This window comes from Canis lupus, chromosome 1 (assembly GCF_003254725.2).
Source record: "Canis lupus dingo isolate Sandy chromosome 1, ASM325472v2, whole genome shotgun sequence".
NCBI classification, from domain to species: domain Eukaryota; kingdom Metazoa; phylum Chordata; class Mammalia; order Carnivora; family Canidae; genus Canis; species Canis lupus.
Window position 1 is genome coordinate 74,163,507 of NC_064243.1, and position 27,241 is coordinate 74,190,747.

Here is a 27,241-nt window from a genome sequence, read left to right on the forward strand (position 1 = left end):
AGATTCAGAGATACATAAATATATAAATACTTATAGCAACATAGATGAAGATATAAAAAATTGAAATATATAGCAATCCTTCCCTCACTCCTAACAATGGGGCAAAAGTGCAAAGAAAAGTAACACAGGAGAGAAATTATAGATGAGAACAGCCTGGAAGACTAGGTGAGGTCACTCTTGTCTATCTGGTTCTGAAGAGTCTGAGTCCTAACCCATTAGTTTGGCAGGAAGTTTAGTCTTTTCTTGAGGCCATTTCTCCCCTGATTTTCTCAGAATCTCACATCATGTCCCTGTCTCCTAATTTTTTAAGAATCACATTTGCTGGTGGATCAGGTGCACCATGTTCCTCTGGAGGCCTGAGTCTGCTGCTGGTTGTTAAGGGTGTTTTTGCTGTGGCTGGCATGAATGAGGATTGGCAGGCCCAGAGGTGGTGGGATTAAGAAGTTGTAGCTCCTCCCTAGTTCTGCTGTGACAAAGTAAAGAGAATATGTCACCTCCTGTGGTTCATTCAGTCTTTAAACTGTGTGTGTGTGTGTGTGTGTGTGTGTGTGTGAGAGAGAGAGAGAGAGAGAGAGAGAGAGCGAGAATGGGAAGAGAGGGCCAGGGAGAGTGAGCGAGCTGGGTGCTCAGTGTTGCTGGTGATTTGCTTGTCTCCACGGCTGTGCTCAGCAGATTGGGAGGCTGGGCTTGGTGCTGGGGTCAATGATACCCTGACAGGGCTGCTGGTCTGAGCCTCCCACTGACCATCCCTCTCTCAGTGAACTAGCAGAGTTCAATAGTGTGAGGCTGGTGTCCTGACCAGCTCCAGTCCTTCCTTAGAAAGTGGAAGAATATTCCTTCCCTCTGCATTATGTTTAAGGGCAAGTGGTCTAGATCCCAAGGATTTCAGCTCCTTGGTCTAATGACTGATGTTCTCCACAAGTGATACATGCACATTATAAAAAATTAACATGATGTTTTAAAACTACAAAATGAAGGTGATAAACCACACTAAATCCAGCTATCCCCAGCACACCTGTATTAATATTTCCTGAACACCAAAAATAGATACATTTCTGTGCATCTGCATGGGTGTGCACACACATACATACAGAAGCAATTTCAGAAGAGTGGAATTATACCACACATAGTATTTTTTTTTAATTTTATTTATTTATTCATGACAGACAGAGAGAGACACAGGCAGAGGGAGAAGCAGGCTCCGTGCTGGGAGCCCGACGTGGGACTCGATCCCGGGTCTCCAGGATCACACCCCAGGCTGAAGGCGGTGCCAAACCGCTGGGCCACCGGGGCTACCCAGACACACATAGTATTTTTAAAAACAAGATTTGTTAAATTTAATATTATTGAAGTTACTATAAAAGGCAGCCGAAATGAAACTGAGGGAAATGCTCAGATAAATGTTTTTCTATCACAGGAGTTCTTTAAAGCTTTTAAACAATTCTTTTAAAGTTGCAGTTCTCTTTTAAAAGATTTTATTTATTTATTTAAGATAAAGAGTGAGAGAGAGTGAGCAGGAGCGGGGATGGGGTGGAGGGAGAGAGAAGCAGACTCCCTGCCGAGAAGGGAGCCCCACGTGGGACTCGATCCCAGGACCCTGAGATCGTGACAGGAGCCGAAGGCAGACTTAACTGACTGAGCCACCCAGGTGCCCCTTGAGTTGCAGTTCTTTAAAAATGATGAGGTATTTACACGTGCAAGAAGTATAAATAATATAACCAAAACTCTTTCCACTGCCACCACTCAGCTAGAAAGGGGGAATTTTACAGTGGTTTAAATTCACCCACTGCTCACTGGCTGGACTCCATGGGCTGCAAAAGGTTCTGGCATCAGCTGGTTTGCGGACCTGGAGGTCCCTCCAAAGGTCCCCAGTGTGGGTCTCAGAGCCTCAGCCCTCACGGTGCCCGGCCTTCTTTCAGCCAGGTGCATGGCCAGCCAGGTGTGCTACTGACTTGTCTTCTGGGTTCCCAGGGCACTGCCTGTTCCTTATAAATGTCAGCTTTGCTGGCCCCACCAACCACCGTTGGTTGCTGCCGCATCAGAGGTGCATTTGCAGAGAGCTAGAGCCAATGATCAGATTTTAGCTTCCAAACAGCTCCTTCTCCAGGCCCTTTTTGCTGACTTGGGTTTATTCAGAGGTTCTGAATAGTGATCCTATTATCAGATGCCCCTCCCTGTTGGCTTTGGGTTTATGAGCTTCTCAGGTCCATTGAGTGGCATCTGCTGTTTCCCTTCTGCTTCATCTCTATATTTGTCATTGTCTGGTCTTCTGGTGGCACTGCCCTGGCTTATGGGAATTGCTATGGATTTATTTTAATTATTACTATTTTATTATTTTCATGGGACTTGGTTGACAGAAAAGGTAAATACTTGTATTTGGTTGTTTATTTTGAATGTAAGGTCTTATTTTATTATTTTAGAATAAGTATCTATAGATCTAGATGGAACAATATAGATTATGTAGAACAATGAGAAGAAGTAGCAGAAGCTTTTTAGGTTTTTACTGGTGCTCCTCCATTTACTAATCATGTTTCTGACCCTGCATCTTAAATATATTTATTAAAATGTGACCAGTACTTTTATCTTTTCAGGTCCCTAAGTATTATTTTTTTGTATTTTTCTCAAAAAATTTATTATTTCTTTCAGCTTTATTATGGCATACTTAGACAAATTGTAAGATATTTTAAGTGTACAGCATAATGATTTGATAGACATATATATGTGTTGTGAAAGATTTTCCTGCATGGAGTTAATGAACACATTCAGGTGATTTATTAAGGATGTCCATTGGCATTTGATGATACATGGCTAGAAAAAGTGCAGGGTGGGTCGGAAGGATGGTCCAGTTTGGACTGAAGATTTGCTATACCTGTTTTCTAATCACTTGGGTGGACTGAGTTAATTTTAAAGTTGTTTGGGGAAATATTGGGAGCTGACTGTCTCTTGCAGACCTTGGGTTCTGGGCCAGACATTTTCTTTGCTCATCCACATCTACTCTACCCCGCTCTCCTCCTCTTGGTGATAATCCTGATGGAACCAGTGGGCTTCCTTGCCCTCCAGGTCCACTTGGGGAGAAAAGAGAGGCTGGGGTCTCTGTTCTCCTGGGTCTCTGCTTCCCCTCCCACTTTGAGTCCCAAGGGTCTATCTGGTACCAATTCCACTAGTCCAGGGGACTGTACTCTTCTTTGTGGCTTCCCTACATAACTTAAAATTGCTCTTTTATTTAATTTTTTTTGAAGTATTCTCACTTGAATGTGTCATGTCTTTTCTGCTAGAATCCTAACTGATGTAGGACCTATGAAGAATTATCATTAATGAAGCATTATAATAATGACCCAAATCTACGAGGACTTAGAAGGCTTGATGCTATAATAGGTAATATAACATTTTCACATTTCAGTGTGTGTAGTCTTGATTTTACACTTGCTCTGATTTCTTACAAACCTTGTAATCCTGGACGGGCAAGGAAAACCGTGATTACAGCTTCAGAAGAGACAGAGCGGCATTGAGTTTTCCAATTTGGGACAGAATCCTTCCATACATTACTCCTAAAGCATTCCTAATGTCTAGTATAATTAAGGGTATTTCTAGGACATTAAAAAAAAAAACTCTTTACTCCCATGCTGGCTGGCTAATAGAGAACCAAGGGGTCTTCTCAGGGAGGGCCCCAATTCCAGGTGTTCACTGATTTGGGGTAAATTACAGCTATACTTATATCAGCAGGTGAGTCTGAAAGATGCTCAGATCAGCAGCAATATAGTTTAAGGGCGTGACTTCCCCTTATCTGTGGGACAAACTGAGCTGTTTCAGGATTGTGTAAGCTGGGGCCCACTGGCAGATCGCGAGCTCCTTAGGGCAAGGATTTTAGATGATTCACTCTACTCCTCATCTCATCAGTGTCTGGCAAATAGAAACACCCAATTAATGTTTGTTGAACAAGCCGTGTAGACTCGGGGCTCCAGAGAGCTCAGGAGGCCATCTCTCCATCCCCCTGCCTCCAGTGGGTTTACAAAAAAGCAAAAAGCTCTCATGTGTGAATGAGGAGGGTCTTCCAGAATTTATCCATCCATGTTTAAAATCTTTGTCTAATTGAATACTGTATTATTACAACTTACGCTAATTTTATTGGACATGAGTAAAAACGAATGGTAGGATGCTTACAATAACTGTTTTTATATCTGAAGGTATTCATACCTTCCCTGGCTTCTATTTTTTTTTTTTCCTTTCTAGACTAAACTAACCCAAATTCTTAAAATTTCCCCAGAACTCAAACTCAGTAAATGATGATGAAATTGGCTGAAGACATTTGAATTTATACTGCACCTGTGTAGAGACAGTATTTCCTACAGTGCAGCATGTTTAAGAATCAGAATAATTTAGAAGCTAGTCATTGAAATTGGGTTGCCTGCTTGAAGGCACCTCATTTCCTTTTACTACTGTTAGGGGAGATGGATGTCAAGAAAGGGATTCATTGAAGATATATCTTTTAATCCAACCTGGGATTATAGGTTTTACAAAGTAATACAGAGAATTGGTGGCGTCAATGCCACCAATCCATGCACACAGGTAAAAGGGATTGGTCCACTCTACATTCTCAAATCATAGGCCGGTTCATTCAACTTCTCACAAAGTGGAAGAGGGGAGTTAGGGCTGGAAAGAATGAAGTATGTTTTTTTCTGCAGATGTGTATCAGCCAATCCCTTGAGTAATCCAGAAAGGCAGAGGAAAATAAGTAAGGCTTCCCTTTTAATCACCTGAGCTGGATCAGGCAGGGGCTCCATGTAAACATCAACGAAACCTAGATTAGCCTAGATTCCTAAGAGAAGTAAAGAAAGCAACTGCTTGCTCTTCTGGCCCCTGGTTGAGGTGAGCCCTTGAGGGTGACACCAGGGGGTGTGGCAGATACTCACTTCCAAACAAGCTGTTTTTCTGGTCCTGGGGTGGAGCCTGGAGAGCCTCAGGGCAAGATTCTGCTATGGGCCCTCCTGCTCCAGACCTCTTACACCTGGTGCACAGGGTGAAAGACATACTGAATTGTGGCCTACATCTATATTGAGGTAGAAAATAATTTATTTTATTAATAACAGGGTCTGGATTTACATCTTAGTTTTGGATGGAGCTCTGGTTAGAAGGGGTTGTTCAGCGAAACCGAAGCCTTTGCTCTGCAAAAGAAGGGAGTGGTAGGTTGGAGGAGAGAGGCTGTCTTCAACAAGAGGCCAGGGAGAAAGAAAAGGAGGGAAAGGAGAAGGGGAAAGAGGGATCCCTGGGTGGCGCAGCGGTTTGGCACCTGCCTTTGGCCCAGGGTGGGATCCTGGAGACCCGGGATCAAATCCCACGTCAGGCTCCTGGTGCATGGAGCCTGCTTCTCCCTCTGCCTATGTCTCTGCCTCTCTCTCTCTCTCTCTCTCTCTCTCTCTCTGTGACTATCATAAATAAATAAAACTTAAAAAAAAAATAAAATAAAAAAAAGAGAAGGGGAAAGAGAGGAGCTAGGAATTGGATCAATTGAGGGGCCAGGGTCTACAAATCCTGGGGCAGTCAACAGATATTTTAGGAATGACGACGATACCCAAAGCATGAGTTGTACAGGTTGCGCATGGACCAAACCACAGATCTAAGGAGGGCAATTCACTTTGCAGGTGAGTATTTGAACTTGAGTATTTATTATGGTGTTTATCCACCAGGTGTCAGTAAAGTGTCTCATTCTAACAACATGAGCATGTTTGAGGCAATTTTCCAACAGATGAAAGTATCACGAGGAAGAGTTACTTTAAAAAAAATTTGCACAACGGAAAGTGTGTGCTAGCAAAACCCTGATTTTTGGCTTTCTTCCAGTTATTATTTAAAATATCTTCAGCTCTTACATGCCTCCCTCCCCCCAAAAAAAGAATGAAAAGAGAAAGAAAATCTTGCCAAGTTTTTTTACCCTCTGTGAAGCTATCATACCCCAAATCTACAACAAAATAACCTAACTGAATTGAACACTTTTATTGCACTCAAGTGTGTCTGATTCATTTTAAGAACTTTTTCTGTGATTACTCATAACACATCATGCTTCGCTTTGGGTATTTATAGTATGTACTTACTGTCTACTTCTAGAAATGTCTGTTTCTTGATTTATCAGATTTTTCATTGTCTCCTATTACAGTGGTTGAGAATATTAGTCAGGCTATGTGATCAACAATCTCCCCATCATGCTGGCTTGACATAATTAAGATTTCTTTCTTTTCCAGGGTAGGCCATCAGGAAGGTAAAAGGTTGTTATCCACAGGAACTCAGGCTCCTTCCATCTCTCGATGCTACTGTCTTCAACATGTAGACTCCAGGCTCCCCCTGGAACAAGATGAGAGAATAGAGGGTTAATGGGAGGGCTGTGACCAGTAAGGTGGGAAAGTCAGAAAAGTGTGTTATTAGAGAGGGTGAGGGAGAGAGGGAGTTGGAGGGAGTGATAAATTGTACCAGGTCAGGAAAGGAGAGAGTTGACCGTTGGAATAAATAATGTGGACATCATAAGGAGGCACACTAAGATTGTGGGGTGGGAAACTTGATTGGGGTGGGCCAAGAAAAGGAAAAGAATTGGAGTAAAATAGTGTGTAAGATGGCTTTACAGACCTTTTGTGTGGAGAGATATGGAGGGAGTTGAAGGATGAATTCCAGCTGGTTTGTACACAGACGGGGTGGCCCAAGAGAGAGAGGACACGGTGGTGTGGGGAGCACCCTGGAGTGGTTCCCTGAACTAGCTGGCAGCATGGGAACCACTCCAAGGCACCTTACCACTGCAAGGCAGCTGTAAGCGCTCATGCTCAGCTCATTTTCAGGAACAGGAAGGAAGAACACATGGGTGCAGATGCTGTGGCAGCTGGAGGGAGGTAGATGTGATGGGAGTTGGGGGAGTTTTTTTCTGATTGCTTCAGGTTTTTCATGGAACATGAGGTGAGGTCATTGGCTGAGAGTGAGGATGAGAGGGTGAGCTTAAACTTTATTTCTTCTTTTTGAGACATTCTGTTAGTCATTTTAGAGGGATTTGGGGAGGGAGCACAGGTGTTCAACCTGCCATGTTTAATAGGAAGCCCAATTATAAGCTGCTTAAAATTCTAGTCCCACACTCCTTTGCATCTGCCAGGGCCTGAGCAAGTAGACTCTCAATAGACTCTCAATAAATATTTGCTCAGCTGAAGTGAATTTTCTTTGTGGTCACAGTTTTCTGAATGCTTTTTTTGATGTTTCTTCCTTAACCCCCTCACAAACCTGAGAAAATTAAAGTTTAGCATGTTAAATATAAACTGCTCCAGCCTTTCATGCTAGATTGTTTTGTTTTTGGATTGGTCATGTTTTCAGGCATGTGCTCTGTTGATGCACATCTTCACAGAATATGGAAGGATATGAAGCAATTAGGAAGCCAGTGGTTTCAGGACCAGCTAGCACATCCTTTCAGGTCTGTGCCCTGCAGCATCCAGCCTGTACTTGAGAGCTAGACCTCTGGGCTCCGTGGCTTCCTGCAGTGTGTAAAAGTAAGAGGCATGGAATGCCAGTGTGGGTGCACATTCTATGATTTGGATGCAGTGGATTGAAGTTTCACTCACATTGCTGCTTTTGAATTGAGACTTAAAAGCATTTAACAGGATAATAAATTCAGAGGGTGGAGGAAGCTGGTTATTGCCATTAGAGAAAACAAGCATCCACTCAATGAGCTTATGAAATTTACTTTAAAAACAGGAATGACATACATTTTTTAAAAAGATTTTATTTATTTGAGGGAGGGAGGGAGAGAGAGGTGAGAGAGAGAATGAGAGAGAGAAGAGTGAGGGGAAGGGAGAGAGAATCTGAAGCAGACTGCACTGAGCACAGAGCCCCAACTCATGACCCTGAGATCATGACCTGAACCAAAACCAAGAGTCAGACATTTAACCACCTGAGCCATCCAGGTGCCCCTAGAAATAACATACATTTTTTTGAGGCTTATTTAATCATTACAGGTTCTGTTTGAGGATTATTGTCCCCATTAATGGATAAAAACACAGGCACAGAGAAGCCCAGGAGCTTGATAGGTCACAGAGAAGGGAGAGGCAGGATTTCAATTGAAGCACATTGATCTGGAAGTCTGAGCTCCTCCTAATCCTGTGCTAACTCCCTGAGACTTTATTTTCCTATCTTTCATATGGGAATAAGAGCATATACTTTGCAGGGTCCCACTGAGAATTAAATGATATAAGGTATATAAAGTACTTGGCATATCAAATTCAGAGTATTCTTAGTGCTTAATTTTTAAAATTTTTTTAACACGAGAAATACATTGTTCACATTATTTGAGCCATTTAGTAAGCAATACATGAAAAAGCCCACTGATCCACATAGTGACTGTTCTTATCATTCTTTACATTTTATCAAGAACTGATTTTTGGAGCAGAAAGTATAATTTTAATTTATCTTGTTCATTTTATTATTTGGATGAAAGCTCACAATGCAATGGTTTTTTTTTTAATTTTTAAAAATTTTTATTTATTTATGATAGTCACAGAGAGAGAGAGAGAGAGAGGCAGAGACATAGGCAGAGGGAGAAGCAGGCTCCATGCACCGGGAGCCCGATGTGGGATTCGATCCCGGGTCTCCAGGATCATGCCCCGGGCCAAAGGCAGGTGCTAAACCGCTGCGCCACCCAGGGATCCCAATGCAATGGTTTTTAAAGGAAAGAAAAACTAATCATATTCAGAGTAAAATACCCCTTCATTTCTTTTATAGTTCTTATAAGAAATTTATTTCCCTATTATAAGTCCTTTATTTTTTTCATTAATAATTGACAAGACTATGGACAAGACTAGACTCATTTTCAGCTGAAAAATCACAAAACAAAATTACAAAACAAGGAGAATGTATTTTAAATGAAAATTGATAGGTTTCTTCTTAACTGGGCTTCCTAATTTATTAATCATCAAGTGAGTAATGGAGAAATTGTCAAGGGAAGACCATAAATGTGGGTCAGAAGACTGGGCACCTATTCTAGCTCTGCCTCTTACTGCTATGAAATCTTGGACAGGTTATCCAACTTCTCCATGCTCCATTTCATTATTGGAAACAGAAGGTAAAGCTTCTCTAGAGTACTCCCAGGACCACTAGTTCCATTAGATATTAGTAGGTGGCAAATAAACAAACAAAAAGGGTTTCATGGTCAAATACATTTGGGAAATTCTACGTTAGGCAATTTTATTTTAGGCAAAATATTTACCTTGAACCTTCTCAGAAACTTTGACATGTTAAGGACATTGTGAATTTCCAAGAAAGATGTAGTATTTCCTAAACTTATTTCATCACAGAACTGCTTTCTCGAAGAGTATCTCTCATGCTTTTATTTTATTATTATTAGTTTTTCAATTTTTAAAATTCTAGTATAATTAATGGATAGTGTTATATTAGTTTCAGGTGTGCAATATAGTGATTCAGCAATTCTATACATTACTCAGCGCTCATCACAGTAAGTGTACTCTTAATCCCCTTCACCTTCACCTATTTCCTCCATCCCCCTACCCACTTCCCTTCTGGTAACTATGAGTTTGTTCTCTGTATTTAGGAGTCTGCTTTTTTGTTTGTCTCTTTTTTATTTTGTTCATTTGTTTTGTTTCTTAAATTCTACATATGAGTAAAATTATGTGATATTTGTCATTTACTGACTTATCTCAGCATTATACTCTTTAGATCCATCCATGTTGTTACAAATGGCAAGAGTTCATTCTTTTTTATTGGTAAGTAATATTCCATGTGCATGTATACATTTTCTTTATCCATTCATCTATTGATGGCCACTGGGGCTGCTTCCATAGTTTGGCCATTGTAAATAATGCTACAGTAAACACAGAGGTGCATATATCTTTTTGAATTAGTATTTTCATTTTCTTAGGTAAATACCCAGTAGTGGAATTACTACATCACATGGTAACTATATTTTTAATTTTTTGAGGAACTGCCATACTGCTTTCCGCAGTGGCTGCACCAGTTTGCATTCCACTAGCAGTGCACAAGGGTTCCTTTTTTCTCATCATCATCAACACTTATTGTTTCTTGTGTGTTTGATTTCAGCCATTCTGACAGGTAGCCATTCTGATAGCTCACTGTGGTTTTGATTTGCATTTCCCTGATGATGAGTGATGTTGAATATCTTTTCATGTGTCTGTTGGCCATCTGTATGTCTTTGGAGAAATGTCTTCTGCCCATTTTGAATTAAACTCTTTGGTTTTTGGGTATTGATTTGTGTAAGTTCTTTATATATATTTGGATACAATCCTTTATTGGCTATATTGTTTGAAACTATCTTTTCCCATTCCATAGGTTGCCTTCTTGTTCTGTTGATGGTTTCCTTTGATGTGGTTTAAAAGCTTTTTATTTTGAGGTAGTCCCAGTAATTTATTTATTTTTTTGCTTTTGTTTTCTTTGCCTTAGGAAAATGTTGCTCCAGCCTATGTCAGAGAAATTATTGCCTGTGCTTTCTTCTAGGAGTTTTATGCAAGCCTCACATTTAGGTTCTTAATCCATTTCAAGTTTATTTTTTGTGTATGGTGTGAGAAAATAGTCCAGCTTCATTATTTTGCATGTAGCTTGCCGGGTTTCTCAGCACCATTTGTTGAAGAGACTGTCTTTTTCTACTTGCAGAGTTTTCCCTCTTTTGTTATAGGTTACTTGATCTTATAATTGTGGGTTTGTTTATGGGCTCTCTATCTTATCCCATTGATTGCGTCTATTTTTGTTGCCTGTACCATACTGTTTTGTTTACTATAGCTTTATGGTATATCTTGAAATCTAGGATTGTGATACTTCCAGTTTTGTTCCTTTGCAGGATTGCTTTGGCTATTCCAGGTCTTTTGTGGTTCCAACAAAATTTTATGATTATTTGTTCTAGTTCTGTGAAAAGTGCTGTTGATATTTTGACAGAGATTGTGTTAAATCTGTTGCTTTGGATAGTATGGATATTTTAACAATATTTGTTCTTTCAATTCATGAGCATGGAATATCTTTCTGTTTTTTTGTGTCATCTTCAATTTCTTTCATTAATGTTTGTGGTTTTCAGAGTCAGATCTTTCACCTCCTTGGTTAAGTTTATTCTTTGGTATTTTATTATTTTTAGTACAATTGTAAATGGGATTGTTTTCTTATTTTCTCTTTCTGTTACTCCATTATTAGTATACAGAAATGCAACAGATTTCTGTATATTGATTTTGTATCCCCTGACTTTACTAAATTCATTTCTGTATTCTAGTAGTTTTTAGGTGGAATATTTAGAGTTTTCTATATATAGTATGTCATCTGCAAATAGTGAAAGTTTTACTTCCTTCTTACCAATTTGGATGCCTTTTGTTTTTCTTGTCTGATTACTGTAGCTAGGACTGCCAGTACTATATGGAATAAAAGTGGTGAGAGAGGACATTCTTGTCTTTTTCCTGATCTTAGGGGAGAAGTTTTCAGTTTTTTGCTATTGAATATGATGTTATGTATAGGTTTTTCTTCTATGGCCTTTATTATATTGAGGTGTATTCCCTCTAAATCTACCTTTTTGAGTTTTTATTATGAATGGATGCTGTACTGTGTCAAATGCTTTTTTTTTTTTTTTTGCATCTATTGAACTGATCATATGTTTTTTATCCTTTCTCTTACTGTTGTGATGTATCACATTGATTGATTTGTGAATATTGAAGCATCCTTGCATTCCAGGAATAAATTTCACTTGATCATGATGAATGATTTCTTTGATGTAATGTTAGATTTTGTTTGCCAATATTTTGTTGAAGGTTTTTACGTCTGTGTTCATTAGAGATATTGGCTTATAGTTCTCTTTTTTTTGTAGTGTCTTTATCTGGGGTTTTGTAATCAGGATAATGCTGCCTTTATGGAATGAACTTGGAAGTTTTCCTTCCTCTTCTGTTTTTTTTTTCTTTTTGGAAAAGTTTGAGAAGAATAGGTATTTACTGTTTTTTAAATGTCTGGTAGAATTCACCTATGAAACCATCTGGTCCTGGACTTTTGTCTGTTGGGAATTTTTTGATTACTGGTTCAATTTTCATAGGAGGTAGAGAGGCTAACAGGTAAAGAAATGCTTCATTATGTATCAAAATGTCTGATTTAATCATCTGATACTGTTAGACTAAGGATACAGTTTGTTTTTCTGATCTCTTATAAGATTGCTGAGAGACTCATAAGGTGACATAAATTAACTACTGACCAGGTGGTGTTTTCTAATACTTGTCTCTTTTTAATAGGGAAATTCTCCATAAAAATGTGAATAAAATGATTCTCTGAATTTATCTTGTATTTTAATAAAGTGTTCAATAATAACAGTGAATAAAGAACACAGATATTAATTTGCTGAATTCTGAACCAAATCAATGCACAAGATGATCCATTTATGGTGTAAGACAAATATTTCAAACTCTAATTCTTCAAAAATTATATTTTTATGTATGTTTCTCTGTAAGTATGGTAGTGCAATATTAAACTATTAAAGTAAATATATGTTGTGCATTCAAAATAATTCTAAAACTCCTTGGTCTAACTTTTGTAACTCTGTTCATTTCTATGAAATTTTATAACTCGAGGTTTTTTTTTTTTTAAGATTTTATTTATTTATTCATGAGAGACACAGAGAGAAGGCAGAGAGAGAAGCAGGCTCCTCGCAGGGAGCCCAATGGGACTCAATCTCAGAACTCTGGGATCATGCCCTGAGCAGAAGGCAGATGCTCAACCACTGAGCCACCCAGGCATCCCAACTCAAGGTTTTTTAATAGAGAGGTGTTACATAGAAAAGTTCTTAATGAATTGACTCATATTCTGGACATGGATAAGGATTGTTTCAATTCACTGTTGCCCTCAAGTCTATAGGATTCTACGTCCTGTGACTAAACAGTGCTGGATTATGATAATGCCTACTATTTTTTATTTTCTTTTCTCTCACTTTTACATTAATTGCTATGTCTCTTGACAACTGCATTCTTCTGCCTGCCTCCATCATTATTTGTAATTTATTTCAGGCAAGGAAATAAGATGAGCAGGTGTAATAGGACTGCATTTAAATGAACACAACAGACTCCAAATAACAGGCTATCCTTCAGTTACAGTGAGTACAGGGCTGCAAAGCAAGGCCTGGGGCATCTTCTGTGCTTCTTTGTAGAATTAGCATTTTGTTTTGGTGTGGATGTTTGGCTTCTGGATTAAGTGACTGACTGCAGTGATTTAAAAAGTGACTTTCTAAAAATTACAGAATATGTAATACTCATTTTACAGAATTTAGAAAATGCGGAAAGTATATAAAGACAATTAAAAATAACAATTTCATAGTTAGGAATAACCATTATAAACATTTGCATGTATTTCTTCCTTTTTTATTTGCATATATATTTCATATATTAATTTTATACATATTTTACAAAATTTGGTTTATACTACATTTAGAGTTTTGTATTGCACATTTTCATTTGACAGTGTTCATAAGCATCTCCTGTGTCATCACATTTTCTTCAAAATCCACACCATGGTAGTGGTTACATTCATTGTATAAATGTACAGTAATTTATCTAACTATTCCTATGTTATAGGAAGTGTTTGATATTTTACAAAACATTATGATAAAAACTTTATAAATAAATATATGTATCTCTTAATTATTTGTAGGCTAAATTCTCAGAAAATACTGTGTAGAAGATATGAATGTGATGAGTATTCTAATAGCTAATTTGTATGCATCCTTAGATATTTCTGTACACAAATTCTGTGAAGCACAATTGCTGTTCAAAACATATGCAGGTTTTATGTGCATGTGTTTGCAAAGTAACAGGTCTTTCTGTCTTTTTCTTCTGATTTTAAAGAATTAGTGTGCTCATTGTAAAAAATCTTCAGACAGAAATGCATAAAGAAGAAACTGAAAGTTACCTGTCTTTTGATCATTCCTGTTGATTCTTAGATTCTGTGCCTACATTCACAAATATGCGTACAAATGGGAGAAGACATACGCACCTGCACCCAGTTTAAAAAATGGTATCCATACTATATAGACTGTGTTATATGCTGGTATTTCAAGAAAACTTATATGAAAACATGGCACACTTAGTGAAATGTGCACAAAACATAAGTGTACAGATGGATAAATGTTCACAAATAAATACCTAGATTGAGAAATAGACTGTGGAATGCTTTATGAGGTTGCATGTTGCCCTTATGCAGGTGCTATACTAACTCTGGATCATTCTAATTTTAGAATGTGTGCTGCTGAAAGGAAAACTTACAATGTACCAAGTATATATTCCATGCTAACAAAGAAACTATATTTCATTGAATGTAACATATCATTGTTAGTGTCTTGTTTTATGTACTGCTGAGAAAGAAAGAAAAAAAATCGCCAATTAAACTATGAGACAGTGCTTCCTTGACAGTCCTGTGTCATAACCAGCTTTTTCTTTTTTAAAAAACTGAGGTGTAATTGACATATAACATTATATTAATTTCAGGTGTACAATATAATGAGTCAATATTTGTATATATTGTGAGACAATCATCATGATGTCTGGTTAACGTTCATCAGCACACGTAGTTACATAGGTTTTTTCTGGTGATGAGAACTTTGAAGATCTAATCTTTTAGTAACTTTCAAATATATAATACTGTATATTATTTGCTATAGTCATCACGCTGAACATTATATTCCCAGGACTTATTTTATAACTAGAAATCTGTACCTTTTGACCATGTTCACCCATTTTGCCTACTCCCTAGCTCCCTCCACTGACAACAACCTATCTGTTCTCTATATTCATGAGTTTGGTTTTCTGGTTTGTCTTTTTAAATTGCACATATAAGTGAGATCAATATGGCATTTGTCTTTCTCTGTCTGATAGAGCCAGCTTCTTGATGCTTTAAAATTTCCTTCATCTATTCTGAGTTTTGCCGGTTTCTCTACCCTTGCCAGTTTCACTACCCTGCATAGTGTGTGAAGGCAATCTTTTTGTATTTTCTTATTTTCAGCCACTGCTGTATATTTTCTTTCTTTAGTCCCATTAAACATTTGGTTGTTTATCCTCCAGAAAAAAATATGATATTGTATTCATTCTTCCAATGAAATTATTTGCTTCAGTAATATTATGCAAGCAATTTGTTCCTTGCTTTTTTGTTTCCTTATATTTCTCTATACATTATGTAAGTTTGTTCCAATGCTGATTATGGTGAAATCTTTTTTTTTTTTTTAAAGGTTTTATTTATTTATTCACGAGAGACACAGAGAGAGGCAGAGACACAGGTGGAGGGAGAAGCAGGCTCCATGCAGGGAGCCCGATGTGGGACTCGATCCCGGGACTCCAGGCTCATGCCCTGGGCCGAAGGCAGGTGCTAAACTACTGAGCCACCAGGGATCTCTATGGTGAAATCTTTTGAAAGATATTTTAAATAACTAAACTTGGTGGCTCTACTACCAATAAAGTGCATAACTCAATTTGAAATGATAACTATATGGAAGCTTTGCTGGAGTTTGTGCACACCCAAGCAGTTAGGACAACAGCTGTCCAATAGTCCATCCTGTGATGCTTTATCTTAGTGGGTTTGGGCAGATGATGGACATTAAAGCTTTTTCTAAATTTTCACTTTTCATAAAGGTCAAGATGATCATTCTTTTGCTAGGATAATTATATCTTTGTATAACTATTTCCATGGAATAAATTCCTGAAAGAAATACTATTAAGTCAAATGTTATACACATTTTATGGATTTTATGTTTACTGCCAAAGCATTTTTTAAGTTATACAGGTTTATACCCACTAATGGTAAATGAGAATGTGCAATTCCTGAATCTTTAAGAATATTAAAAAAAAAGATCTTTGCCTAGTGATAAAGGATAATTATCGTTTTTTAAGAACGCTTGCATTCTTTGGTTACTATTGATGTTGGACAGTACTTCATATTTTTATTGGCCATTTGTCACCTGTCCATGTTCTTCACTTGTTTCTTTATTTCTAGTTACTTAATGGTTTATTGATAAAATACCTCTTCCAAATTACGTCAACTTTTTTTTGTTTTATATGTTGTAAATTTAACTTGTCATTTTCCTTTTCATTTTTTTACTTTTTCATAGCTTTTTTTCATGAAGAAATACTAAATTTTTATGTGTGTAGTCTATTGAGGGAGTTTCTAGATGGCTTTTAGATTTTATTCTATGCTTCTGAGGCCTTCTTCACTACAAGATAATGCACATCTTTTATTATTCTATTTATTTTTATTGTTTAAAATAAAAAAACACAATTGAGAATTTGATTGGAATTTCATTCCATTAGATGCTCATTTGGCAATAATTGTCATCATTACAATTTAGAAGCTCATAATCTGGCCCACAGTATATCCCACTACTTTTTTGTAGCTTTTGGGTACCTTTAGTAAAGGTTTCCAATTCTTTTTATATAAATCCTGAATATTTTCTGATGGTTTGTCTTCAGGTTATTTTATCTTAGTTGCTATGTTGAAAGGAAAGTTTTTCCTTAATATTTTCTTTTTTTTTTTTTTTTTTTAAATATTTTTTTAAGTTTTATTTATTTATGATAGTCACAGAGAGAGAAAGAGAGGCAGAGACACAGGCAGAGGGAGAAGCAGGCTCCATGCACCGGGAGCCCGACGTGGGATTCGATCCCGGGTCTCCAGGATCGCGCCCTGGGCCAAAGGCAGGCGCCAAACCGCTGCGCCACCCAGGGATCCCTCCTTAATATTTTCTAACAAATTAATGCTGATATGTAGAAAGAATTGATGTTTTTGTATGTAAATGAGGTGAAGACTGTTTTAGCATTTCAGCTGCTGATGTTAACTTTTGTTTATATGTAGGGCTAGATTTTACTGTAGAAAGACTCTAAGAAGATTGAAGGTAAAAATGATCATGTGGTTGGTTTTTGGATTTCGTAATATAAATATAAAGAAGCTCTTTTGAGTATAATAAAAAAAATAAAGGAAGGGAAGAAAGGTTGCTCAGACAAAAAAGAGGAGAGAGAGTAGATGAGGGTCAAAAAAGAAGAGAGGGAGTAGATGAGGGACAGTTTGAGGACATTGGCTCTTGAGAGCACAGCTTTTTGCTCTGTAGACCCCAAGTCATGAGCAAGGAAGAAGCCAGAATTGGGCCTCTTAATTCTGGGGTCAAGGACTGGGGTTCTGGTTGCCCTGATGGAAATAACATACACTATATGATGTCAGCTTTTTAATTTTACAACATAATTAGCAAATTCTATTTTTTAGTTAACAAAATTTATTTTTTTTTGTATCAAGCTCAGTATATAAAGCAAAAGCAGAATCTGAAACTGGGCACAACTGGATATTAAGGTTTTATTTATAGTGATGTTAGATTATATATGCATTTGAAGTATGTGAATTCAAATGTCTGCTCTGTCAGAAAAAAATAGAGGAAGGAAGAGAGGAAGGAGATAATGATATAAATGTTAGTTCCATTTGCTCTTCCATCCAATAAAGTTATGTCCGAGAGTCAGTACAAGAAAGGAGAGGTGAGGGCAGCCCCGGTGGCCCAGCAGTTTAGCGCCATCTTCAGCCCAGGGTGTGATCCTGGAGGAGATCAAGTCCCATGTCAGGCTCCCTGCATAGAGCCTGCTTCTGTCTCTGCCTCTCTCTCTCTCTCTCTCTCTGTGTCTGTCATGAATAAATAAGTAAAATCTTTTTTTAAAAAAAAAAGAAAGGAGAGGTGGACTGGCTGTTTCTTCTAATGATATGACTATTTTCTTGTGATGCCTGTGTCACTACTTAACATTTTTCATACAACATAGATCATTAATGCCAGTATTCTACTTAATCTGTTGCTCTACTAAAAAGATTGTGCGAATACTGTAGGACAAATTGTATACAGGACACACAATGATATGTTTATCTGTCTCTATTATGGTGAAATTTTTTAATGGTAATTTTTACAATACAAAATTTTTAAACGTGTTTTCTAGATGAAAAATCACTTGCAAATCATATATCATCTCTGAATAATAAGTTTTCTCCTTTTTAATTTTTGTCCCCTTTATATGTATACTTCACTGTCTCTTAATACATAGACTAGAAATTTTAGTTTGAATAATGGATGTGAAAGCAAGCATTCTATATCTTTGTTCCTAATTTAATGTGGATATTTTTCATCATTTTAGGAATCTCTATCTAATATTGATTCATAAGGAATTTTTTTAAAAGAGATTCTGAATATTATCAAATATCCTTTTAATATTGATTGAGATTATCATATACTTTCATGTTTTATAGCTTGACTCATTTGATAAATTATATGAATTTTTCATAATTAGTTATGCATGCATTTCTGGAATAAAGTCAACTTGATATATTATTATTATGTACTTTTACATTTGAATTGCTTATATTTTACTTAGGATTTTCACATCTATATTCATAAGTGAGATTTGTCTGTTTCTTTCCTAACTTTGTCAGATGTTTTGAATCATTAACTGAATTGGTGGGGGTTTTTTTGTGTTTTTTTTTTAGATTTTATTTATTTATTCATGAGAGACACACCCAGAGAGAGAGGCAGAGACAGGCAGAGGGAGAAGCAGCTCCCTGTGGGGAGCCTGTGGGACTCGATCCCAGGACCCTGGGAATCACAACCTGAGCTGAAGGCAGACACTCAAATGCTGAGCCACCTACGTGCCCCTACATTGGTTTTTTTTTTTTTTTTTTTTTTTTATCTCGTCTGTCTTGGTTCATTGAGTCTGTGATTTGACATCTAAAAAGTTCCTCTTAATTCTATTATCTATGTATTTAAAATATACTTTCATAAAGTTGAACATAAATGCAACCTATAATTCAGCAATTCTCCTGTTAGGTAGAAACTCTATTTCAATGCTAAACCTATTGTAATTCAGGTTTTTATAGTTCTAAAATAATGTCCATATGTATTAAGAGACGTATATGAGAATGTTAATGGTAATGTTGTTTATAATAACAAAATATTAGGAAATCACTGAAGTGTTATTTGTAACAAAATGAATAGATTGTATATGAAATATTATACATCATCATGAATTACTTTTAAAAACAAAATTGTTTAAAGAACATATAAAGAAGAATATATAAGGTATGGCTCAATTTTTACAAAAGCTCAAAACAGGCAAGACTAAATACTATGTTGTTTGAGGGATATATTTATAAATGTATGCATAAAGAAATTATAAAGAAAATGAAAGGAATGCTTAACACAGAATTTCGGATAGTAGAGACACGGGTGGGACAGTGATCCACGAAGGGCACTCTGGATGGGCTTCAAAAGTAGGTTACAGATAAAGGGTGTTTATTTTATTATTACTGATTTTGAACTGTCCATTTCCATCAAATATACTTTTTTGTGTATTTCACTGTATTAGTTTCCTAGGGCTGCTATAACAAATTGGCACACAGTAGGTGCCTTAAAGCAGCAGAAATTAATCCTCACATATCTGGCAGCTAATAGCAGTGTGAGCAGGGCCGTGCTCCTTCTGAAGGCTCTGTGAGAGAACCCTAGGAGAGTACTATAGGGCTGTAATAACTTTTCTGCTTATTTGAGTGTTTGTCATTCTTTTAAAAGAATAAACCTAGTGAATTTTCCTCAGTAGCCTGAGTGTAGTTTCTTTTTTGTCTGGGCCTACCTTGTTTGCACGGTGCTCTGTTGCTCTTTTCTGCTCACTTGACATTGGAGCCTCGGAGGGCTAGTCAGACCTGGCTCATGGGCTCCGGGTATGAGTTAGCCTTCACCCCCTAACTGTGCATGGTGCTGGCAGCATCCTCCTCCTGGATTTTAAGAGAGGAGGATGAGTATCTGTGCATCTCACTGGGTTCAGTGTTTGATGGGAGCCCCGGGAATCTTTTCTTCTCCAAAGGACTGTAGAGTAACTGGATAGGATTTTATTTCTTGGCCACTTGAAACAATCTATCCCTGCCTGCATCAGAAACATAAATAAAAAACTGCAGTCTTTGCAAGGAACCTCTCGGAAGGCCATTCCGGACTCTGTCTCTCTGTCCTCCAGATCTCATACTGTAGAAGCAAGCATTCCCTGCCTTGATTACTTTACCTCCTAGCCAGGTGATTGTGATCTCAGAACTGTGCTGGAGGGAACAATCTGTGCAGCTAGGGAAGGGATGCCAGGGCCCAGAATGGAGTCAGATAGCTTGGTGTTTCTGCTTTTTGTTTATTCAGTAAAATATATTTTTAAAAAAGCTATGTAAGTATTTGTCTTAATCATTTGAAATTTTCTTGGCCTCAGTTTTCAGAAGACTTCATGGATAAAGCTGGAACACAATGCAATTCTCAAATGGCTAAAAACATGTTTTCTATATTTCTAAGTATGTAAAAGTGTCCTTTTGCATCTGTTTTTTGTCGTTGTTTATATATATTCAAATATACGCCTAACTTTTTTAAGCTACTGGATTTTAAAAATTAAAAATCTGTGTTGTCTTCATTTTCATTGATTTATATGATTCTATTATAGGAATATATGGCAACTTATCAATTCTAATGTTAATTTTTTTATTGTGGTAAAATATAAATAACATAAAACTCACCATTTTAATCATTTTTAAGTGTACCTTTCAGTGGCATTAAGGATGTGTACAGTGTTGTGCAACCCTCACAACTATCTATCTCCAGGGATCTTTTGTCATCCCAACTCAAATCTATAGGCATTAAACAGTCACTCCTCATTTCTCCTTCTCTCATCCCCTTGCCACCATCATTCTACTTTCCACCTCTAAGAGCCTGGCTATACTAGGTACCTCATATAAGTGGTATCATATCATATTGGTGCTTTTGCATCTGGCTTACTTCATTAGTGTAATTAATGTCTTCAAGTTTCATCATCTGTGTTGTAGCATGAGTCAGATTTTCTTTTCTTTCTAAGGCTAAATAATATTACATTGTATGGAATATTTTTGTTTTCCATTCATTTTATTTTCTCTGTGTTTATCCATTTACTTGTTGAGGGGCACTTGGGTCGCTTCCACCTTTTAACTATTGTGAATAATACTAGTAGAAACATAGGTGTACAGCTATCCATTCAGATCTCTGCTTTCTGCTCTTTTGAGTATATGCCCAGAAGTGGAATTGCTCAACCATATGATTAATTTTTTGAGGAATCACCATACCATTTCCACCCATTTCCACCCTTCACCACCCATTTCCAGTGGATGTATCATTTACATTTCTGCTCCTCCATTCTACTCTGGCTGGACATCTGGGTTGTTTAAAGTTCTGGCTGTTACAAATAATACCCAAACCATTCTTATACATGTCTCTTGGTCCACTAATGTACACATTTCCATTGAGGATATGCCAGGAATGGAATTACTGGACAGATGTATGCAGGTGTTTACCTCTAACAGAGAATGCCAGAGTTCTGTAAAGTTCCTGTGCCAAGTGATGCTACTGCCAACTTTGTGACAGACCAGACCTCCCTATTCTTGCCAACTTAGGTTGTCAGTGAGAATGTTAGCCATTCTGATGAGTATGTAGTATCTCATTTTGCCCAATGATGTTAAATATTTTTCATAGGCTTTTTTAATCATTTGGGTAGCCTCTTTTATAGAGTGTGTGGTTTAAGTCTTTTACCTTTTTTTTTTTTTAATGGACTGGCTGTCTTTTCTTACTGATTTGAAAGAATTTTAAAATATATATTCTGGGGGCACTTGTGTGGCTCAGCCGGTTAAGCATCTGACTCTTAAGCTCAGCTTAGGTCTTGACCTCAGGGTCATGAGTGTAAGCTCGGCATAGTGCTCATGCTGGGCATGGAGCCTACTTAAAAAAAAATTCAGTTTATATGTTCTTTTGTTGAATATATGCTTTGTGAATATCTTTTCCTACTGTATGGCTTGCCCTTTCACTTAGGTCCTGTAACTTTAAAAAAAAAACGCACTTGTTCTTATGTGTTATATAGTTTTGATCACAATCTTGATTTTTTTCACATATATTTTCAATTGATTATTGTTGTTAATCTGGATAAAAGATGTTAATTTTATGTATTTATTTTGTATTTAGCCCCATTGCCAAATTAATTGTCTTCTATTAAATCTTAAATTTTCTGGGAATCCAATCGTCATCAAGAAGGAAAGATATTTCTTTTTCATATTCTGTTTGTCTTAGTGCATGAACTAAAACTTTCTAAACATCATTGGAAATTAAGGGTCATAGTAGACATTTCTATCTTGGTCCTGATTTTAATGGCAATGCCTTCAATAATTACTTTGTTTTATATACTATTTATTGTGGTCTTTCCATGTTTACATGATGTCTTTCGATTTTACCTTATATGTAGGTATAATCCCAGAATGTTGCAGGAAGTAAAGTGCCTATTGCAGTTTGGAGAAGAGTCAGGTATTGAACTGGAACTAAGTATTTGATGCCTTCAATTCCACTAATATAAAACTTCCTTTAAGACATTGGTTCCCAGTTGTTTTTGTTTTGACTTTTTTCACATTTCAGTCTTTCTTTTTCTCCCATATATTTGTAAAACAATATTTACCTGTTTATGAGTGATATAATCTGATGTTTTCTAATCTGCTTTTTATTTAAAATATCTTGGTTAAGATGTACTTAATCAGTTTGGTGATCCATTGATGGTTGCAATCCATAGCTGGCATCATTACTTCTTAGGTGGCATCATTACTTCTTAGGTTAAGAGGGGTCTCTTTTCTAGCCCTTGGACTGAGAAAAGGTCCTACAGGTAGTGATTCAGTGAAACTTATGGAATAATAAAGGACACATCTGTTAGTATTTCAAAATACTACCATGCTGCACCATTTAAAAATTTGGAAAGTTAAAAAGTTTTTGAAAGTGAGTTCCATGAAGTTATTAGGCTTAGTCACACTTGATATCTGGGTTTATTAAGAGAGTTGAGACATTTTTACTAAACCGATGACAGTTTATTTACAAACCATGATTTTTTGTATGACAATGTAAAAAATATTTTCTGATTAAGCAAGAACAATTAGTAAATAATACAAAATAGATAATATCAAGTGGCAAATAATATGATAAGTAATAGCTGTATTAGTCAGCTTTAATGTGATAACACTGCAGAACAACAACTCCAGAATCTCAATGGCATATAACAACAAGCATTAATTTTGTCACCCACAGATCTGTAGATTGATTGGAGTGGTTCTGCTTTGGGCTAAGAGTTGGGTTTAAGTGCATATTCAAATCTGTTCCACATGTTCTACATTATAGGTAACAACTGCAAAGGGCCATCTTTCCCCATGGAAGATGGCAGATGGCTCTTGGCAGAGCGCAAGAGGGAAAAACAAACTTGTGAGACATCGTTAAAAGCCTCTGCTCTGAAATGCCACACTATTAATTCTGTTGACACTCCATTGGCCAAAACAAGTCACTCGGCTGAGCACAACATCAGTGGGACGGGGGAGGTGAACTTCAGAGAATATGGGTAAGGATTAGGGAAGAAGAAAGAACTCTGAGCCAATAATATACTCTACTGCAATAGCAAGTAGTTCCAGACCCTTGTCTGTATTTTATTCACTCATTCCTATATTTATTTATTTACTGCTCAAATAAGTAAATTGGCCTTTTCTTTCATTTTGTGAAAATTCAATTCCTTGATAAAAATGATTGCTTTTTAAGAAAAGAGTTACATTTGCATTGTATAAGCAATTGTTTTCCAGTGTATTTGGTAGAAAATTTTACCAAAAGAAGCTTTAAATATTTATGCAAGGTACCTAGGAAATGTGTCCTGTGAGTAATTTTTTATATTGTATTTTTGTGGCTTCAGCACATGCTGCATTTCTTGTAGTAAATATTTGATCATGATGAAATCAGAAAAATTTAATGGCTCTCACTTAGGAAAAAAAGATCTCTTTCCTAATTCCCTTTATGGTGAAGTTCTGTCTTTAACTATACCATGTTTCTCCCTGTGGGGCCAGCACAGTTACTTAATTAACAGATGCTCTAATATTTTTGAAATTAATTCATTTTCAGGCTTTGATTCCTGTCCTGAACGCAGCTGTAGAAAGATTTTTCAGTGTAATGAACAATATGTAAGCTGATAAATGAAGCCAAATAGTGGGGGAAGTCAGTACAAAGTTGATTCTGTAATCTCTTCAGTGATCTCTCTCAGGAGTTGGCAAATCGTGCTATGTGGGCCAAGTGTGGCCCACCATTTATTTATTTATTTTTTTCCACCATTTATTTTTGTAAATAAAGTTTGTTGAAACACAGCCACGGATGTTCCCTTATACATTGTCTATGACTGCTTTTGTGGTACAACAGCAGGGTTGGGGCACCTGGGTGGCTCATTCGGTTTAGGTGTCTGATTCTTGGCTTTGGTCAGGTTGTGATCTTATGGGTCATGAGATGGAGCCCCCTGTTGGGCTCTTTGCTCAGCGGGGAGTCTGGTTGAAGATTCTCTCCCTCCTACCCTCTCACCACTCACACACTCGTGCTCTCACTAAGATAAATCTTAAAAGAAAAAAAAAAAACAATCCACACTACAGGGTTGAGTATTTGCAATAAAGACTGTATGTATGACCCACAAAGCCTAAGATATTTACTGTCTGGTCTCTCATAGAAAAATTTGCCAACACCTGATCTATCTAATTATTATGAACCTAAAAAAAAGTTTTGAAAATGCAAATATTATAAAATGTCAATGCTTCTGGTTACTTAAAAAATTAAATGCATGTTTTTCACTCTTACATCCACTAGGGTTCTGATATTTCGTGAGGTGTATCTGGCAACCTAAGATATAGGAGTTGAAGTCAGCATGGGCTGGGTCGTGCTTCATTAATAAACAGCCCCGAACCCTCAGTGCCTTGAAATAATATGTTTGTTTCTCACTCCTAGATCCAGGTTGTTAGAGCAGCCACTATCTGGAGAGCTTCTTGTCCCCTTGGCAGAGGCCAAAGGAGTGTGGCTAATGTGCACTGGGTGTTAAAGCTTCCATCCAGAAGTAACACATCACTTTTTTCAGGCAAAAGGGAGTCATGTGTCTATATCTATCTAATCAAAGGATCAAGGAGGTGCAATCCTAGCATCTATGAAGGGAGAGAAAAATCCTTGTAGGCAGCACTAATGACTTCAGTATAAAACCAACAATAGTCATTTCAGAAGGTGGTTTCATTACAGTAGGGCAGTGGCTACCTGCTATCTGGGCAACAAAGGCCTGACATCTCTGAGTTAGAGTTTTTCAGTCAAATGAGGATTGCATTTTTACTTCCTTTCTCTGCTCCTCTATTCCAGGGCTTCATCTGTGCTTTGGTTAGTGTATATTTCTCCCAGAGAACATTGGATTATTAATTTCCTTTGTTTCTGGTGTTATTGCGATTTTGCATCTTTCATAAGTGTTTGATGTTGTGCTTGGGAACATTTGGATCTAGAGTCACTTAGCTGGCCTCCAACTTAAAAGCTCTGCTATTCTTTTAAAACTCTACATGTGCTTAATGAATAACATTGTAAAGTTTATGAAAAAGCAAATCAACAAAACCCACGACCCAGTGGCTTATTTTCAAACTGATAGCAGAAGTGAAGTGCTTATTTTTTAACTTCGAACTCTTGTTCAGGAACAAAGATAGAGCATCAGGTTTGCTAGGAATTGAACACAAGTAAATTTGGTCTTTTAATTACTTAGAACTCTTGCTTTAAAGAAGGTTTTTTATTCCCTTTCTTTTGCCCTCTAAATGGTTCCAGAGAGGCAGCCCCATGAGACGTAATGGACACATCCAAGATAATTTTAGACAGAAAGGGACCCAGGTGGCATATCCATCTAGAAGAGGCGAGCCAAAGGAGCGAAGGTTACCTTGGCCATTTTCTATTGAGAATTCCTTACAGGAGGCTGTGGAAACTGAAATGCTTATATTTTTTGGATTTGTATGCCCTATTGTAGTTTATTTGGTGTTAGTGAGCGTGGTTTTGGGACGCCTGGGTGGTTCAGTGGTTGAGCGTCTGCCTTTGGTTCAGGTTGTGATTATGGGATCCTGGGATAGAGTCCCGTGTAGGGCTCCTCGCAGGGAACCTGCTTCTCCCTTTGTCTGTGTCTCTGCCTCTCTCTGTGTCTCTCATGAATAAATAAATAAAGAAAAACCTAGTGAGCCTGGTTTCTAGAAAATCCCATGTGCCATTTAGTTCAAGTCCTCCCTCCCTCCCTCCCTTCCTTCCTTCCTTTCTCTCTCTTTCTCTCTCTCTCTCTCTCTCCCTTTCTTTCTTTTCTTTTCTTTTCTTTCTTTCTTTCTTTCTTTCTTTCTTTCTTTCTTTCTTTCTTTCTCTCTCTCTCTCTCTCTCTCTCTCTCTCTCTCTTTCTTTCTTTCTTTCTTTCTTTCTTTCTTTCTTTCTTTCTTTCTTTTTCTTTTTGATTTTAGTTATTTACTTGAGAGAGAGGGAGTGAGAGTGTGAGCATGAGCAGGGTGAGACACAGAGGGAGAAACAGACTCCCTGATGAGCAGAGAGCCCTATGTGGGGCTGGTCCCCACATGTCAGAACCCATTTGAGGAAACCAAGATTCTGACCTTAGGAATCAGGAGTAAGCTAGACCATGAACTCCAGGGAGCCATGGGTTTTTAATGTTTTTGTTCACTGTGAACAAATAGTGCCTGGCACAGAGCAGGCACTCAGTGTTTTCTGAATAAACAAATCTAAAATAAAGTCCAAGGGAAGATTGCAGTTGGAATTGAAGAGCCAGGAGATCACTGACAGGTGAAGATGAGATTCTGAGGAGAAAGTGGATGAGAGACACTCTGAGCATTTGCTGTGGATGAATGGGGGTGTCTGCAGCTAACCTGTGTGCCCTGTGACCTTGGCTCAGAGCTCTGGCAGGTGCTTTCAAAGGCTGAAGACAAGGCAGATAAAATGGATTTTTAAAAATGGCAGTGAAATGGATTTTATTTTGAGAATTTATATTTGAGGAGTAAGCAACACTGATATAAAGTGAAAGGGGGCTCTTTTATTTGTTTTTAATCAGGAATAATGCAAGTTTAATTCATAAATGAAGATTGATGCACTCTTGCTGGAACTCCATGATGTACCTTCCCCAGGAAGAGAATGAAGAAGAAGAGATTTGGGGCTCTGACCCCAGCCCCATTTCTGATAGCTGATCTGTAGTTTTTACTCTCAGTAGCAACTAGAAAACCCATATAAATGATCACTTCTTCCAGAGGTCTGCTGGTATGAATGTCTTCATTTCAGTAGCTCTGTCTTTAATACACGCTAATGATGCCAACACCCTTCATTTTACTTGTGGTTAAAAGCTTACAGTTTCAGAATACT

At 37.4% G+C, this 27,241-nt stretch overlaps 1 protein-coding gene across 13 annotated transcripts in view; it reads left to right on the top strand.

Moving 5' to 3' along the window:
- The window catches only part of LOC112644633 (uncharacterized), a 33,791-nt gene that overhangs the window by 1,247 nt on the left and 5,303 nt on the right, over nt 1-27,241 (top strand). Inside the window, exons 2-7 of one of the 13 annotated variants that reach the window (XR_007413998.1) lie at nt 3,276-3,375; nt 9,412-9,469; nt 9,676-9,737; nt 13,011-13,096; nt 22,287-23,414; nt 26,937-27,111. Coding sequence is in view for 1 of the 13 variants with exons in the window: in XM_025421482.3 (XP_025277267.1) it covers nt 22,192-22,345; nt 23,201-23,414 (368 nt within the window). In the remaining 12 variants the exon portion in view is untranslated. The other 12 variants (XR_007413994.1, XR_007414002.1, XR_007414001.1 and 9 more) reach the window with 12 other exon arrangements.